The 16720-nt window shown below is 41.9% G+C and overlaps 1 protein-coding gene across 1 annotated transcript in view; it reads left to right on the forward strand.

Annotated features, from left to right (window-relative positions):
* The first annotated feature begins 5741 nt into the window (after positions 1–5741).
* Positions 5742–16720, forward strand: part of PDIA4 (protein disulfide isomerase family A member 4) — a 124699-nt gene continuing 113720 nt past the window's right edge. The window contains exon 1 of the mRNA XM_088445726.1: positions 5742–5996. Coding sequence (XP_088301852.1) covers positions 5909–5996 — 88 coding nt within the window. The 5' untranslated portion in view covers positions 5742–5908. The remainder of the gene's footprint in view (positions 5997–16720) is intronic.

Genomic DNA, 16720 nt, shown 5'->3' on the forward strand with positions numbered 1-16720 from the left:
ATTTATGTAATACACAATTTTTTTTGTTTATACAATGTTAGCTTAGTGATCTAACTTTATTTAATTGTTTTAAAATAACACATTCTGAAAAAGAAGCTGGAACCTGAATAAGAAGCTGGAGTATGAATAAGAAGTGAATAAGAAGCTGGAGCACGAATAAGAAATGAATAAAAAGCTGGAGCATGAATAAGTGAATAAGAAGCTGTAGCACAAATAAAAAGTGAATAAGAAGCTGGAGCACGAATAAGAAGTGAATAAGAAGCTGGAGCACAAATAAAAAGGGAATAAGAAGCAAGAGCACGAATAAGAAGTGAATAAGAAGCTGGAGCACGAATAAGAAGTGAATAAAAAGCTGAAGCATGAATAAGTGAATAAGAAGCTGTAGCACAAATAAAAAGTGAATAAGAAGCTGGAGCACGAATAAGAAGTGAATAAGAGGTTGGAGCACAAATAAAAAGGGAATAAGAAGCAAGAGCACGAATAAGAAGTGAATAAGAAGCTGGAGCATGAATAAGAAGTGAATAAAAAGCTGGAGCACGAATAAGAAGTGAATAAAAAGCTGGAGCATGAATAAGAAGTGAATAAGAAACTGGATCACGAATAAGAAGTGGATAAAAAGCTGAAGCACGAATAAGAAGCTGGAGCATGAATTAGAAGTGAATAAGGAGCTGGAGCACAAATAAGAAGTGAATAAGAAGCTGGAGCATGAATAAGAAGTGAATAAGAAGCTGGAGCACAAATTAGAAGTGAATAAGTGGCTGGAGCCCAAAAAATAAATGAATAAGAGGCTAGAGCATGAATTAGAGAATAAGAATTGAATAAGAAGCTGGAGCATGAATTAGAAGTGAATAAGAAGCTGTAGCACAAATAAGAAGTGAATAAGAAGCTGGAACATGAATAAGAAGTGAATAAGAAGCTGGAGCCTGAATAAGAAGTGAATAAGAAGCTGGAGCCTGAATAAGAAGTGAATAAGAAGCTCTGGAGCACGAATAAGAAGTGAATAAGAAGCTCTGGAGCACGAATAGGAAGTGAATAAGAAGCTCTGGAGCACGAATAAGAAGTGAACAAGAAGCTGGAGCATGAATTAGAATTGAATAAGAAGCTGGAGCATGAATAAGAAGTGAATAAGAGGCTAGAGCACGAATAAAAAGTGAAGAAGCTGGAGCATGAATTAGAAGTGAATAAGAAGCTGGAGCATGAATAAGAAGCTGGAGCATGAAAAAGAAGTGAATAAGAAGCTGGAGCATGAATTAGAAGTGAATAAGAAGCTGTAGCACAAATAAGAAGTGAATAAGAAGCTGGAACATGAATAAGAAGTGAATAAGAAGCTGGAGCCTGAATAAGAAGTGAATAAGAAGCTGGAGCCTGAATAAGAAGTGAATAAGAAGCTCTGGAGCACGAATAAGAAGTGAATAAGAAGCTCTGGAGCACGAATAGGAAGTGAATAAGAAGCTCTGGAGCACGAATAAGAAGTGAACAAGAAGCTGGAGCATGAATTAGAATTGAATAAGAAGCTGGAGCATGAATAAGAAGTGAATAAGAGGCTAGAGCACGAATAAAAAGTGAAGAAGCTGGAGCATGAATTAGAAGTGAATAAGAAGCTGGAGCATGAATAAGAAGCTGGAGCATGAAAAAGAAGTGAATAAGAAGCTGGAGCCCGAATAAAAATTGAATAAGAAGCTGGAGCACGAAGAAGTGAATAAGAAGCTGGAGCACGAATAAGAAGTGAATAAGAGGCTGGAGCACGAATAAGAAGCTGGAACACGAATTAGAAGTGCATAAGAAGCTGGAGCATGAATAAGAAGTTCATAAGAGGCTGGAGCACGAATAAGAAGCTGGAACACGAATTAGAAGTGCATAAGAAGCTGGAGCATGAATAAGAAGTTCATAAGAGGCTGGAGCACGAATAAGAAGCTGGAACACGAATAAGAAGTGAATAAGAAGCTGGAGCATGAATAAGAAGTGAATAAGAAGCTGGAGCCTGAATAAGAAGTGAATAAGAAGCTCTGGAGCCTGAATAAGAAGTGAATAAGAAGCTCTGGAGCCTGAATAAGAAGTGAATAAGAAGCTCTGGAGCACGAATAAGAAGTGAACAAGAAGCTGGTGCATGAATAAAAATTGAATAAGAAGCTGGAGCACGAATAAGAAGTGAACAAGAAGCTGGTGCATGAATAAGAAGTGAACAAGAAGCTGGAGCACAAATAAAAAGTGAATAAGAGGCTAGAGCACGAATAAGAAGTGAATAAGAGGCTAGAGCACGAATAAAAAGTGAATAAGAGGCTGGAGCACGAATAAAAAGTGAAGAAGCTGGAGCATGAATAAGAAGTGAATAAGAAGCTGGAACATGAATAAGTGAATAAGAAGCTGGAGCCTGAATAAGAAGTGAATAAGAAGCTGGAGCCTGAATAAGAAGTGAATAAGAAGCTCTGGAGCACGAATAAGAAGTGAATAAGAAGCTCTGGAGCACGAATAAGAAGTGAATAAGAAGCTCTGGAGCACGAATAAGAAGTGAACAAGAAGTTGGAGCATGAATTAGAAGTGAATAAGAAGCTGGAGCATGAATAAGAAGCTGGAGCACGAATAAGAAGTGAATAAGAAGCTGGAGCCCGAATAAAAATTGAATAAGAAGCTGGAGCACGAAGAAGTGAATAAGAAGCTGGAGCACGAATAAGAAGTGAATAAGAGGCTAGAGCACGGATAAAAAGTGAAGAAGCTGGAGCATGAATAAGAAGTGAATAAGTGGCTGGAGCACGAAAAAGAAATAAGAGGCTGGAGCATGAATTAGAAGTGCATAAGAGGCTGGAGCACGAATAAGAAGCTGGAACACGAATAAGAAGTGAATAAGAAGCTGGAGCACGAATAAAAATTGAATAAGAAGCTGGAGCACGAAGAATTGAATAAGAAGCTGGAGCACGAATAAGAAGTGAATAAGAGGCTAGAGCACGAATAAAAAGTGAATAAGAGGCTAGAGCACGAATAAAAAGTGAAGAAGCTGGAGCATGAATAAGAAGTGAATAAGAAGCTGGAACATGAATAAGAAGTGAATAAGAAGCTGGAGCCTGAATAAGAAGTGAATAAGAAGCTGGAGCCTGAATAAGAAGTGAATAAGAAGCTCTGGAGCACGAATAAGAAGTGAATAAGAAGCTCTGGAGCACGAATAAGAAGTGAATAAGAAGCTCTGGAGCACGAATAAGAAGTGAACAAGAAGCTGGTGCATGAATAAGAAGTGAACAAGAAGCTGGTGCATGAATAAGAAGTGAACAAGAAGCTGGAGCACGAATAAGAAGTGAACAAGAAGCTGGAGCACGAATAAGAAGTGAATAAGAAGCTGGAGCACGAATAAAAATTGAATAAGAAGCTGGAGCACGAAGAATTGAATAAGAAGCTGGAGCACGAATAAGAAGTGAATAAGAGGCTAGAGCACGAATAAAAAGTGAATAAGAGGCTAGAGCACGAATAAAAAGTGAAGAAGCTGGAGCATGAATAAGAAGTGAATAAGAAGCTGGAACATGAATAAGAAGTGAATAAGAAGCTGGAGCCTGAATAAGAAGTGAATAAGAAGCTGGAGCCTGAATAAGAAGTGAATAAGAAGCTCTGGAGCACGAATAAGAAGTGAATAAGAAGCTCTGGAGCACGAATAAGAAGTGAATAAGAAGCTCTGGAGCACGAATAAGAAGTGAACAAGAAGCTGGAGCATGAATTAGAATTGAATAAGAAGCTGGAGCATGAATAAGAAGTGAATAAGAGGGTAGAGCACGAATAAAAAGTAAAGAAGCTGGAGCATGAATTAGAAGTGAATAAGAAGCTGGAGCACGAATAAGAAGTGAATAAGAAGCTGGAGCACGAAGAATTGAATAAGAAGCTGGAGCACGAATAAGAAGTGAATAAGTGGCTGGAGCACGAAAAAGAAATAAGAGGCTGGAGCATGAATTAGAAGTGCATAAGAAGCTGGAGCATGAATAAGAAGTTCATAAGAGGCTGGAGCACGAATAAGAAGCTGGAACACGAATAAGAAGTGAATAAGAAGCTGGAGCATGAATAAGAAGTGAATAAGAAGCTGGAGCCTGAATAAGAAGTGAATAAGTGGCTGGAGCACGAAAAAGAAATAAGAGGCTGGAGCATGAATTAGAAGTGCATAAGAAGCTGGAGCATGAATAAGAAGTTCATAAGAGGCTGGAGCACGAATAAGAAGCTGGAGCATGAATAAGAAGTGAATAAGAAGCTGGAGCCTGAATAAGAAGTGAATAAGAAGCTCTGGAGCCTGAATAAGAAGTGAATAAGAAGCTCTGGAGCACGAATAAGAAGTGAACAAGAAGCTGGTGCATGAATAAGAAGTGAACAAGAAGCTGGAGCACGAATAAGAAGTGAACAAGAAGCTGGAGCACGAATAAGAAGTGAATAAGAAGCTGGAGCACGAATAAAAATTGAATAAGAAGCTGGAGCACGAAGAATTGAATAAGAAGCTGGAGCACGAAGAATTGAATAAGAAGCTGGAGCACGAATAAGAAGTGAATAAGAGGCTAGAGCACGAATAAAAAGTGAATAAGAGGCTAGAGCACGAATAAGAAGTGAATAAGAGGCTAGAGCACGAATAAAAAGTGAATAAGAGGCTAGAGCACGAATAAAAAGTGAAGAAGCTGGAGCATGAATAAGAAGTGAATAAGTAGCTGGAGCATAAATTAGAAGTGAATAAGAAGCTGGAGCATGAATAAGAAGTGAATAAGAAGCTGGAGCCTGAATAAGAAGTGAATAAGAAGCTCTGGAGCCTGAATAAGAAGTGAATAAGAAGCTCTGGAGCACGAATAAGAAGTGAACAAGAAGCTGGTGCATGAATAAGAAGTGAACAAGAAGCTGGAGCACGAATAAGAAGTGAACAAGAAGCTGGAGCACGAATAAGAAGTGAATAAGAAGCTGGAGCACGAATAAAAATTGAATAAGAAGCTGGAGCACGAAGAATTGAATAAGAAGCTGGAGCACGAATAAGAAGTGAATAAGAGGCTAGAGCACGAATAAAAAGTGAAGAAGCTGGAGCATGAATAAGAAGTGAATAAGTAGCTGGAGCATGAATTAGAAGTGAATAAGAAGCTGGAGCATGAATAAGACGTTGGAGCATGAATAAGAAGTGAATAAGTAGCTGGAGTATGAATAAGAAGTGAATAAGTAGCTGGAGCATGAATAAGAAGTGAATAAGTAGCTGGAGCGTGAATAAGAAGTGAATAAGTAGCTGGAGTATGAATAAGAAGTGAATAAGAAGCTGGAGCACGAATAAAAAGATGAAGTATGAATAAGAAGTGAATAAAAAGCTGCCGAATAAGAAACTAACTTCAGCCTCGTGCAAAAATCGATGGTTCAGTATTACACTGTCTACCTGAATAATATTTGCATAGGTTTTTCTCTCTCCTGAGGAAATCAGCTAATAACCTTTCTCCTCCCTTTATAAACTTTTAACCAATCTGCTAGTGACTAGTAAATTATGCAAACTCTACAGTCTGCTCTGTTGATTTTTTTTCCGGATTCTTGTGTGGAAGTGGCGAAGCGCAATTGGCGCTCATGTGGGCAGCCAATGGCAGGGAAGCAGCTCATGCTTTGGGCATGAATAGTCCGGTCACGCAATGCGGCTGCAGCATTTATGTGTATTGAATTGTAGGTAGCGAATGTGTTCCTTCCCTTCTTATGTACCGTATGCTTTTATATGCAGCGCCCTTGCGTGGTGTTGTAACAGTGGAGGGCTATAGCAGCATGGGGGCGGAGTGAGGGGCGTTAGGCAGTGATTCGTCCACGAGCTCCATCATGGTTTGCTTTCCCGCAGGTCGCACAGGAAGAGTTTGCGATGGGGGCGTGTCCTCGGTTATATCAGGGGGAACAGGGACGGTGCTTCCAACATTATACTCGGGATTCCGCTTTTTGAATGGTGATGGCTTCGCTGACCTCCTGGAGCGTGCTGCTCTTTCTCGGGCTCACACATCTTCTAGTGGCTTGTGACCAAGATGGAGAAGGTAAGCTGTGTAGTGTCAGCCTGCCAGCATTGTCCTGGTATAAGTGCTGTCACCTCTGTGAGTGCAAGATTATCTTGCCAGCATTGTCCTATCTGATAGTGTTGGTATTGTAGTGTTATCCTGTCAGCACAGTCCTGACCAATACTGCTATGAGTTTGTTTTTTGGAGGGCTAGAGGAGAGACAAAATCTTAGGCATATTTACTAAACAGTGGGTTTACAAAATCCTCGATTTTATACAGTTTGCCTGCCAAATTTGAATGGACGATAATACTTATTGAAGAACTAGCCTGGTTTTGCTTTTACTATTATTGCCCTTTTAAATATGGCAGACAAAATCTGTAAAATAAAAAAAATAGGGTTTTGAAAATCCACTACTTAGTAAATATGCCGACTTTAATAATTCAGTCTCCGTAATAATATTGCATTTATTATCTAAAACCGTGCTAGTTATAAAAAAAACAACTTGCATGTTTTTGCATTATGACTTAACAGCACTAGGATGAGCCATAGGACATCACACACTGCAGGTGTCATTTGTTATTTAGATTATTTTGTATCGAAATGTACTGTTTTTGAGTCCATGCAGTATTATATTAGCAATGTATACTTTTTTTGCAAGTAAGCTAAATATACGATTATGATTTTATGTAGAGATAATAGAACCATTTCAGAGGTGCTTCCTCCCTAGATAGTGCATGCAAAGTTTGACACTTGTAACTGATCACTTTTGATGAGGTACATTAGGTGCAGTTCAAATTTTAATGGTTTACATCAAATGTATCCTAGATACATTCTAAGGGGTCTATGTACTAATCAAGCTATTGTTGCGATTATCAGTCCAACTCGCAGGGGATATTTAAATTTTTAATGAAAATATCCGTTATGTACCAAGGGCAACTCGCAGGGACAGCGGTTGTGGTAACAGAAACAGCTTCTGGGGCTGGCCAGGGGCTGCGAGAGAGAGAGATCTCTCCTGCTCCTGGAGCCCCCATAGGCTTACACTAGTTTACACTATCTAAAGATGGTGTAAACTACCATGGCTAAATTCTGAAATGCTTGGCTTTTTTTGAGTTTAGTACATGGGGTCAGTTTGTAGTCCCCATTGATAATAATGGGGACTGCGATCTGCAGCGCTAACTAGCACTTTACACAGTGGTGTAACTAGGGTATTTGGAGCCCAGGGCAAATTTGAAAAGGGAGGCCCCCCCCACCCCTTCTGATGTGCGCAAAAAAAATGGGCGTGGTCACTTAAAAATGGGGCGTGTCAACATGACACACCCCTTTATTTTCAAACTGAACATTCCTATCCATATGCACCTTAACTCCAGTAGTACCCCTTATACAGTACCCCCAGTATGCAGTTGTGGTCCCTCTCATGCAGGCCCATAGTAGTGCCCCTTATACAGTATCCCCAGTAGTGGTCCCTCTTATACAGCCCCCAATTAGTTCCCCTTACTCAGTACCCCCAGTAGTGGCCGCCCCAAATGTAGTGCCCCACATAGTGTTACCCCTTATGCAGTGCCCCCAGTAGCAGTCCCCACAGTGCAGTGCGCCCAGTAGCGGTATCCCCCTATGCAGTGCCCTTTATATGGTGCCCACAGTAGTAGTCAATGCAGCGCCCTTTATATAGTGCCCCCAGCAGTAGTCGTCCCCCCCCCCATGCAGTTTTCCCAGTACAGGCACCCTGTAGTGATCCCCCCTATCTAGTGCCCCCTGTAGTGGTCCCCGCAGTGCCCCTAGCAGTAAGCCCCTTATATAGTGCCCCCAGCAGTAGTCGTCCCCCCCCTCCCATGCAGTGCCCCCAGTAGTGGTCCCCCTGATGCAGGCTCCCAGTAGTGACCCCCCCTATCCAGTAGTCCCTGTAGTGGCCCTTCCTATTATTGCCCCCAGTAGTGGTCCACCGAGTGCAGGGCCTCTAGTAATAGGCCCCTTTTAGAATGCCCCTAGTGGTAGTTTCCCCCCCCCCCCAAGTAGTAGTCCCCAGTAGAGTAGCCCCCCCCCCCAGTATAGGTCCTCCCAATGGCGCCCCCAGTAGAAGCCACATCTCCCCCAGTAGAGGTCCCCCCAGTAGTAGCCACCCCCCTCCCCCGTTGCAGATAGGTTAAAAAAAAAAAAATATATATATATATACCTGATTCCACGCTGCTCCTGCTCCTGTCCGCGATGCCGCTCCCGCCCGCCAGTCCGCCCGGGCTGGCGCGCTCAGCATTATGGGACAGACGTCATGACGTCAGTCCCATTACCCACTGCAGGAGCGGACGGTCCGGCTCTTGCAGTGGATGCTGCAGCAGTCAATGAGAGTCTGACTCTCATTGGCTGCTGTTTAACACACGCTTCGCCGCCAGCGCTGGCGGCGATGTGTGTGTTATGCACAGCCTGAGCCCGCCTCCTAGTGCTATTGGGCAAGCGCTCAGGGGGAGGGAACGGGCTCAGGCGTGCAGCACAGGACCGGCGCTGGAAGCCTAGCGCCGGTCCTGTGCAAATGTGTAGCGCTGACCGCACTCATTGCGGTCGGCGCTACACCGGCTAACTAGGGCGGGTGGGCCGGTACCGGTCCAACAGCGCCCAGGGCACGAACCCCGCTCGCCCTGCCCTAGTTACGCCACTGACTTTAGCAGAGATTTCTGTGAAATCTCCTGCGTTGTGCTATTAGTTCATAGGATCGATACATAAAATTATGCAGAAACTGCAGTTAATGCATATTTTTATGTAAAAAACTCCTTGATACATAGGCCCCTTAATGTTTAAAGATTCATATATATTCTCAGTAGAGCATAGATGGTTAAAACAATACCTTTAATAAAAAAAAATCTGATTTCTCCACATGCCACTGAGCTGCTCAGCTTGCACCATACACCTGTGTGTTTAGGGTCGTTGTTCATCTTTCATGCTGAAAGATGAACCGTCGCGCCAGTCTGAGATCAAGAGCGCTCTGGAGCAGGTTTTCATCCAGGATGTCTCTGTACATTGCTGCATTAATCTTTCCCTCTATCCTGACTAGTCTCCCAGTTCCTGCCGCTAAAAAACATCCCCACAGCATGATGCTGCCACCACCATGCTTCACTGTAGGGATGGTATTGGCCTGGTGATGAGTGGTGCCTGGTTTCCTCCAAACATAACGCCTGGCATTGACGCCAAAGAGTTCAATCTATGTCTCATCAGACCAGAGAATTTTGTTTTGCATGGTCTGAGAGTCCTTCAGGTGCATTTTGGCAAAATCCAGACGGGCTGTCATGGCCTTTTTACTAAGGAGTGGCTTCCGTCTGGCCACTCTACCATACAGGCCTGATTGGAAGATTGCTGCAGAGATGGTTGTCCTTCTGGAAGGTTCTTTTATCTCCACAGAGGAATGCTGCAGCTCTGACAGAGTGACCATCTGGTTCTTGGTCACCTCCCTGACTAGGGCCCTTCTCCCATGATCGTTTAATTTAGATGGCTGTCCAACTCTAGGAAGAGTCCTGGTGGTTCCGAACTTCTTCCATTTACGGATGATGGAGGCCACTGTGCTCATTGGGATCTTCAAAGCAGCAGATATTTTTCTGTACCCGTCCCCGATTTGTTCCTCGAGACAATCCTGAATTGGAAGTCTACAGACAATTCCTTGGACTTCATGCTTGGCTTGTGCTCTGACATGCACTGTCGAGTGTGAGACCTTATATAGACAAGTGTATGCCTTTCAAAATCATGTCCAAACAACTGAATTTACAACAGGTAAACTCCAATTATGCTTTAGGAACATCTCGAGGACGATCAGTGGAAACAGGATGCACCTGAGCTCAATTTTGAGCTTCATGGCAAAGGCTGTGAATACATATGTACATGTGATTTTAATTTTTTTTTTTATTAAACTTGCAAAAATCACAAAAAAACTTTTTACATGTTGTCATTATGGGGTAGTATTGTGTGTAGAATTTTGAGGACGAAAATTAATTTATTCTATTTCGGAATAAGGCTTTAACATAACAAAATGTGGGAAAAGTGAAGCGCTGTGAATACTCTCCAGATGCACTGTATATACAATTTTGTAAACTATATGACCTACTGTATTAAATAAGGGTACACCTGTTTTTATCTTACACAGTGTGGGAGTTGGACTCCATTCTCCGACAACTATGAAATATGCTGTTTCATCAGCTGGCACCACATTCCATAGATTTGAGTGGAAACTTGCAATATTCAGGCTACTGCAACTGGCTGATGTGTGTGCAGCCAGGCATTGCGGCGATGCTAGGAGGCACATCCACAGGAATTGAATTAGAACCTCATGTTTTCTATAGTATTAAATGTGATTGTCTGGTGACAATATCTATAACTGGCATATCATCTGAAAGAGAAGACTACCCTACAGTATATCAAATGAGTGCCTCTGAGAGCACACATTACGGCATGAGGGAGATAGGACACTTGAAGTGTCTGTCCTTCCCTTTTCTTAAAAATTTGTTTCTGTAGTACAGGCTGTTCTTGTCTGGTCAGAGCCAATAACTATGTAGGGCCACATTATTTGATATAGTTGTTCCGCTGAGGTTATTGAACCCAGGATGGTTGAGTTCTTCCCCTTTCCTGGGCTTCTTATTATTTCTGGCTCCTCCCTGCTCCCCACTGGCAGTCCAATATATTTATGTGGGGAATGAGATCACAGTTCTGGAAGTTCTAATCAAGAAAACTGTAATCATGAATGGCGTTCTTGAGTTTCTGAAAAGCAGGGTGTTAAAAAATCAAGATTTAAAAAAAAATGTTTTTTATTTAAATCAGATTTTTTTTTTTTTTATTTAAATTGGATTTTTAAGTAAACAAATAAAGCAAGTAAAAACAATAATACAAAGTTCTTTTAAAATAATATATATATATATATATATATATATATACACACACCATTGGTGAGCCACAAAAACAGGAAGACCAGATTAGAGTTTGCCAAACAACATCTAAAAAAGCCATTACAGTTCTGGAACAACATCCTATGGACAGATGAGACAAAGATCAACTTTTACTAGAGTGATGGGAAGAGAAGAGTATGGAGAAGGAAAGGAACTGCTCATGATACAAAACATACCACCTCATCAGTGAAGCATGGTGTTGGTAGTGTCATGGCGTGGGCATGTATGGCTGCCAATGGAACTGTATTTATTGATTATTGATGTGACTACTGACAAAAGCAGCAGAATGAATTCTGAAGTGTTTCGGGCAATATTATATGCTCATATTCAGTCAAATGCTTCAGAACTCATTGGACGGCGCTTCGCAGTGCAGATGGACAATGACCCGAAGCATACTGCAAAAGCAACCAAAGAGTTTTTTAAGGCTAAAAAGTGGAATGTTATGCAATGGCCAAGTCAATCCCCTGACCTGAATCCGATTGAGCATGCATTTCACTTGATGAAGACAAAACTGAAGGGAAAATACCCCAAGAACAAGCAGGAACTGAAGACATTTGCAGTAGAGGCCTGGCAGAGCATCCCCAGGGATGAAACCCAGCGTCAGGTGATGTCTATGCATTCCAGACTTCAGGCTGTAATTGCCTGCAAAGGATTTGCAACAAAGTATTAAAAAGTGAAAGTTAGATTTAGGATTGTTTAGTTTGTCCCATTACTTTTGGCCCCTTAAAAAGTGGGAGGCACATATAGAAACCATTGTAATTCCTACACCGTTCACCTGATTTGGATGTAATTACCTTCAAATGAAATCTGAAAGTCTGCAGTGAAAGCACATCTTGTTTGTTTCATTTCAAAGCCATTGTGGTGGTGAATAGAGGCCAAAATATGAAAACACTGTCAATGTCCCAATATTTATGCACCCGACTGTGTGTGTGTGTGTGTGTGTATGTGTGTATATATATATATATATGTGTATATATATATATGTGTGTATATATATATATGTGTATATATATATATATATATATATATATATTTTTTTTTTTTTTTAATTTGAATGACTTGACAGTGTCACCATGAATCATGGCATGGCACAGCAAACTACACACAAATCATACAAACTGCAAAAGGAAAGTAAGCAATGATGTTAACTTACAATAGTTGGCAATTGTCTTGCCTGATTTGTAAATCTGAATAAGCCTACACCAGTGGTTCCCAAACTGGGTGCCCTTGCACCCTAGGGTGCCTCAGGGCATTTGCAAGGGTGCCTTGGGTTGGTGGTCCAGTACCATATAAAATTATTTTTAGTCAGTGTGATCGACCAAACCAGTGCTAATGGCTCAATCAAAGAATATGTGGACAAAAAGCAGCACAGCCCTGTGACCCTAAGGGTGACATAGAAGCACAATTTACTCTATTTAATATTTGCTGAATTTCTCAATAAGAAACTTTTGGCCCATGGGTGCCGTGGAAAATTTGATGAAACTCTATGGTGCTGTGATTCTAAGAAGTTTGGGAACCACTGGCCTAAACATTAGGTTTATTGAACGCATTAAAATGAAAAATGAAACAAGTTTTGCAGCTTTGTCAGTTCCCAAGCGGTTTCCCAGTTTTGACTGCACCAAACCAAGGGCTAGATCCAATTAGGTTCGATGTGCCGTTGCAACGGTGTTAAAACACCGGCAATTGCCTGGCACAGCGCACCCTTTGCAGCCTGACTCGCCACTGAATTCGCCTGACCTTGCTCGCTGCCCTATGGGGCAGCGAGCACTTTCAGGTGAATCCGGCCGGCCGTCAAGCACGGCCACTGTCGTGATGACTCGCACACGTGAGTACATCGGACTTAATTGGATCGAGCCCCAAATGTTGAAAATATTCTTTCTACTGAAGCTGATGATGCTGCAGCTGTTAGCAATTGCACTACTGCTACCATGATATTTTCATTACCAGCTACAGTTATGAACCAGTGTGCATGTTTCACCAATATATTAGTGCCACTATTGACATAACGTTGTGGTCAAACAAGAGGTCATTAAATGGAGTTGCTTTTGCTTGCAACTCGACTATTGTTGGTAGAAGGGTATTTGAATGTGGATATTTTTCTTTGGCAAACTTATGAGCTTCTAACTTTTCTTCTGCAGTTAAACATCTACCACAGTAACGTGGGTCCATCAAGTAAGCGAGAAAATGTGCAGGTCCCAATGCATGGTTATAGCGGTCCAAAAATTTATTCGTGCTTGGTTTGTCCAGATTTAATTCCTTCAAACTATCCTCTGATTCTTTCCACAATAGTAATAGATGCAGATCTTTTATTAGTAGAGCAGCTAATCAAAGGTGAAAGTACCATGGTCCATATTGCACAGTATGCCAATTACCAGTAAAAGCTTAGTGAAACCATGGATGTAGACTCTTAAGATAGGTACACACCTGATAGATATATCTGCAGATCGTGTGATCTGCAGATGATGGTCGTTCATACACACTGAACGGCCATCATCTGTGTCTTGCTGCAGGTACCAGCCACCAGGGGACGTGTCCCGGCAGGTGGGGGGCCTGTCCCGCCCCCCTCCCTGCGGCGGCCGCTGTGTGTATATGGGCGGTCTGCCGTTGAACAGATATGTCTGCATACATATCTGTCCATCACCTGTGCAGCACAGCCAATGCGATATGTCGTTGAACGCCGACATTCACTGATATATCGCGGGTACACATTGCCCGACGGGCAGCAGATACATTGGCTGATCAAGTGATCGGCCAATGTATCTGTCAGTGTGTACCCAGCTTAACTCTACATCCATGGTAAAACAAATATAATATATATTGAATTCTTGAAACACGACTGTCAAAAATGTCAATTATCAAAACACCTTGATTTAAAAAAAAAAATATTGTAATTTAAATCTTGATTTAAACCAGCACACCCTGCTCAAAAGTAAAATTGCCCATTGTAACAGAGTATGGTAAGCACCTTTATAAATAGCTGCTGAGCCACGCCATTCCCCAGCTAGTCCTCTGAAACTGATGGCCATCTTTAATTGAGTGAGAAGGACAGTACTTTGTGAGGGCTCTCCTCCCACCTGACGGCCTGACCTCAAACGTCATGACGCACAGCGAATTTTGACGCAAGAGCCCAATATTTCAGTAGACGTTCCTGGGAGAGAAAGGCCAGTAGTTATGCAGATATGGGTGTGTCACTGACTGAAGACTCAGGGACTGTGTCTGAAGACAGTTTCACTGACCCAAGAGGACATGATCAGATGGCCTCTTGTCTCAGTGTCAGGGCGGCGCATACTAAGAAACACCATCGGTGCACCAGCCCAATGGCAGGTGCACCTGCCATAGGGCTGGTGCACTGATGGTCTGTCTTAGTATGTGCCGCCCTGGAATAGCGCTCCAGTGGGTGACTCGGTAGGTTGAGAATCTGTCATGGCATTAGCATAAAGACTCGGGCGCTGTTGCAGAAGAGATTCAGCTGCATCTGCGTGCACTGCTGAATCAGGCTCATAATGTGAATTTCTTTCCTGAGCACTGTTGGCATACTATCTAGTCATGGCCACAATAGCAATATCTAACACAACATAGGGATAAGTCGCCATATGTAGAATGATCTAGAAATGTAGGGGGGAATAAAATTCAGCCCGATGGATGTTAGTTTTGCCTTGCAACACATAGAGGCTTTACTGTAATTGTCCGATATGTGCACTTCCAGGCTTCACGTTGCTGCCCAGTGGTACATCACCAGGGATTAAATCTTCACCTCACCCATTAAATTTGCAGGAATTTCCACACTAATTTGTGAAGCGCATGGCATGCAAAGGTCTTTGTTTTGTATTGTTGCACCTTGGTGGTCCACCCAACTCACCTCAAGATGCACAACTATATCTCTGAGGGGGTGCTTTCACAACGTATGAGTATCGAGGTTTGTACCACTCTAGTACAACTTGTTTCAGTAAAATAATTTTTTTTTAATCCTTTTATATACTGCTTTCTTTAGATTTCTTTGACTTTATAGAACAGTCACTGAGGGACTTGTGTACTGTCATAATAAAATAGCAAGTGCGTGAAGCTGCTTAAATAGTACAGTGTGTGTCTGTATACTTGCTTTTCCACTGACATTTAAGTGGAGTATCATTAAAAGTAAAGGGAGAAACTGTAGATCTACAGCGAAGAGCTGATGGAAAATTCTTTTGCAGAGTCAAAATTTCCTCACCACAAAAAATGCCCTAAAATTTGAGATGTGTTTCCACACTGCTCCACAAACCTAGGCGCTTCAATGCATTTATTCTGTGTTCTGCACCAGGGCTAGATTAACAGTGGGGCATAAGGAGCTACAGCTCCAGGCCTCCACACAACATAGGCTCATCGTCATAACAGTATGAGCAAAAATCCTACACACAACTCACAATTTTAACGTTAATAATCCTCAGTGAAATATAATCTCTAATTAAAATAAAGAGGAACAACTTTCTTTGTGTGCCCCGCACCTGTTTCATATCTGTTATAATGTAGTTATTATGTAGTCACCTGTGGATTGTCATTATGCTCACTTGTTGCTAATGTTTTAATTACCACTTGTCTGTTTATAATCCCTTGTGAGGTTTCCTCAGGATTCTATCATTAACAGCTATAGTACACAACATGTCAGCAGTGTGTGTGATTATGAAATTCTGCTTATGTGCCTTATGCAATTTTACTGTATCTGTATACTTTATAGCCATGTGCTTAAAATAAATGTAACACCTTTTGCTAAATTTGTACTAATCGTGGCACTGCCGCGATTATTTTGTATCCATCTCGCCAGGAATATTTCGATGAAAGTATCCCAGCTATGTACTATGGGGAACTTGCAGGGACAGCACTTGCAATAACCACTGTCCCCATGAGTTATATCCCCGGCCTTTAGAAGTCTTTTACAGAAAGACTTTCCCGGGGAAAGCTGACACTGCGCATGCGCACATTGTCAGCTTCCATGGACAGCCAGGGGCTGCTGGGGATCGATCGATAGATCTCTCTCCTGCACCCTGGAGCCCCCATAGGCTTACAGTAGTTTACACAATTTGAAGCTTAGCTCTTTGGAGTTTAGTACATAGGGGTCAGATCGTAGTACCCATTGACAATAATGGGGACTGCGATCTGAAATGCTAATTTCTGTGAAAATCTCCTGCACTGTGCCATTAGTACATAGGATCAATACATAAAATTATGCGGAAACTGCAGTTTCTGCATAATTTTAAGTAAAGAATAGCTTGATGCATATACCCCTAGTCTTTTCTAAACTAACAAGTTGTTGTCCTTTGGCTTTAATTTACATTCCCTGACAGCTGGATCCCCGGATTTTTAAACCACATATGTTACTTATACGTGAGCATAAGCCATTGATTCCCAAACTTTGTTTGGTCACAGTGCCCTAGAATCTCTGCAATTTTCCCCCAAAGTTTCCTATTAAGATGCCTAGAAATAATAAAAAAATAATAAAATTGTGCTTACTTGCAATCCTTTTATTCAGTTATGTGGTTGTGCATCTCTTTGGCCACATTAATACTGATTGGAAGAGGGGAAACAGATGAAGATATGAAGGGGCAGACAATGGGAGGCCAAAGGTACAGATGTGTCCTCCATCGTTGTTGCTGCAGTCGTGTTAAGCAGCCCTTCTAGTCACTCCTCGCAGTGCTTTGCAAATAAGACTCCCAAGCAGACTTTTCTGATTAAAATAATATGCGGCATGTGTATGTTCTGTGCGCGGCTGCTGCTGTATCTGGATATGAAATGTTACATTACAATGTCAGTGGCTGTTTATCTTACCACGTTCCGTTGTGGTGATTTTACAGACCCAGTCGCACACAGAACAT

Source organism: Taudactylus pleione, unplaced genomic scaffold (assembly GCF_031769625.1).
Source record: "Taudactylus pleione unplaced genomic scaffold, aTauple2 ptg000386l, whole genome shotgun sequence".
Classification (NCBI taxonomy): Eukaryota; Metazoa; Chordata; class Amphibia; order Anura; family Myobatrachidae; genus Taudactylus; species Taudactylus pleione.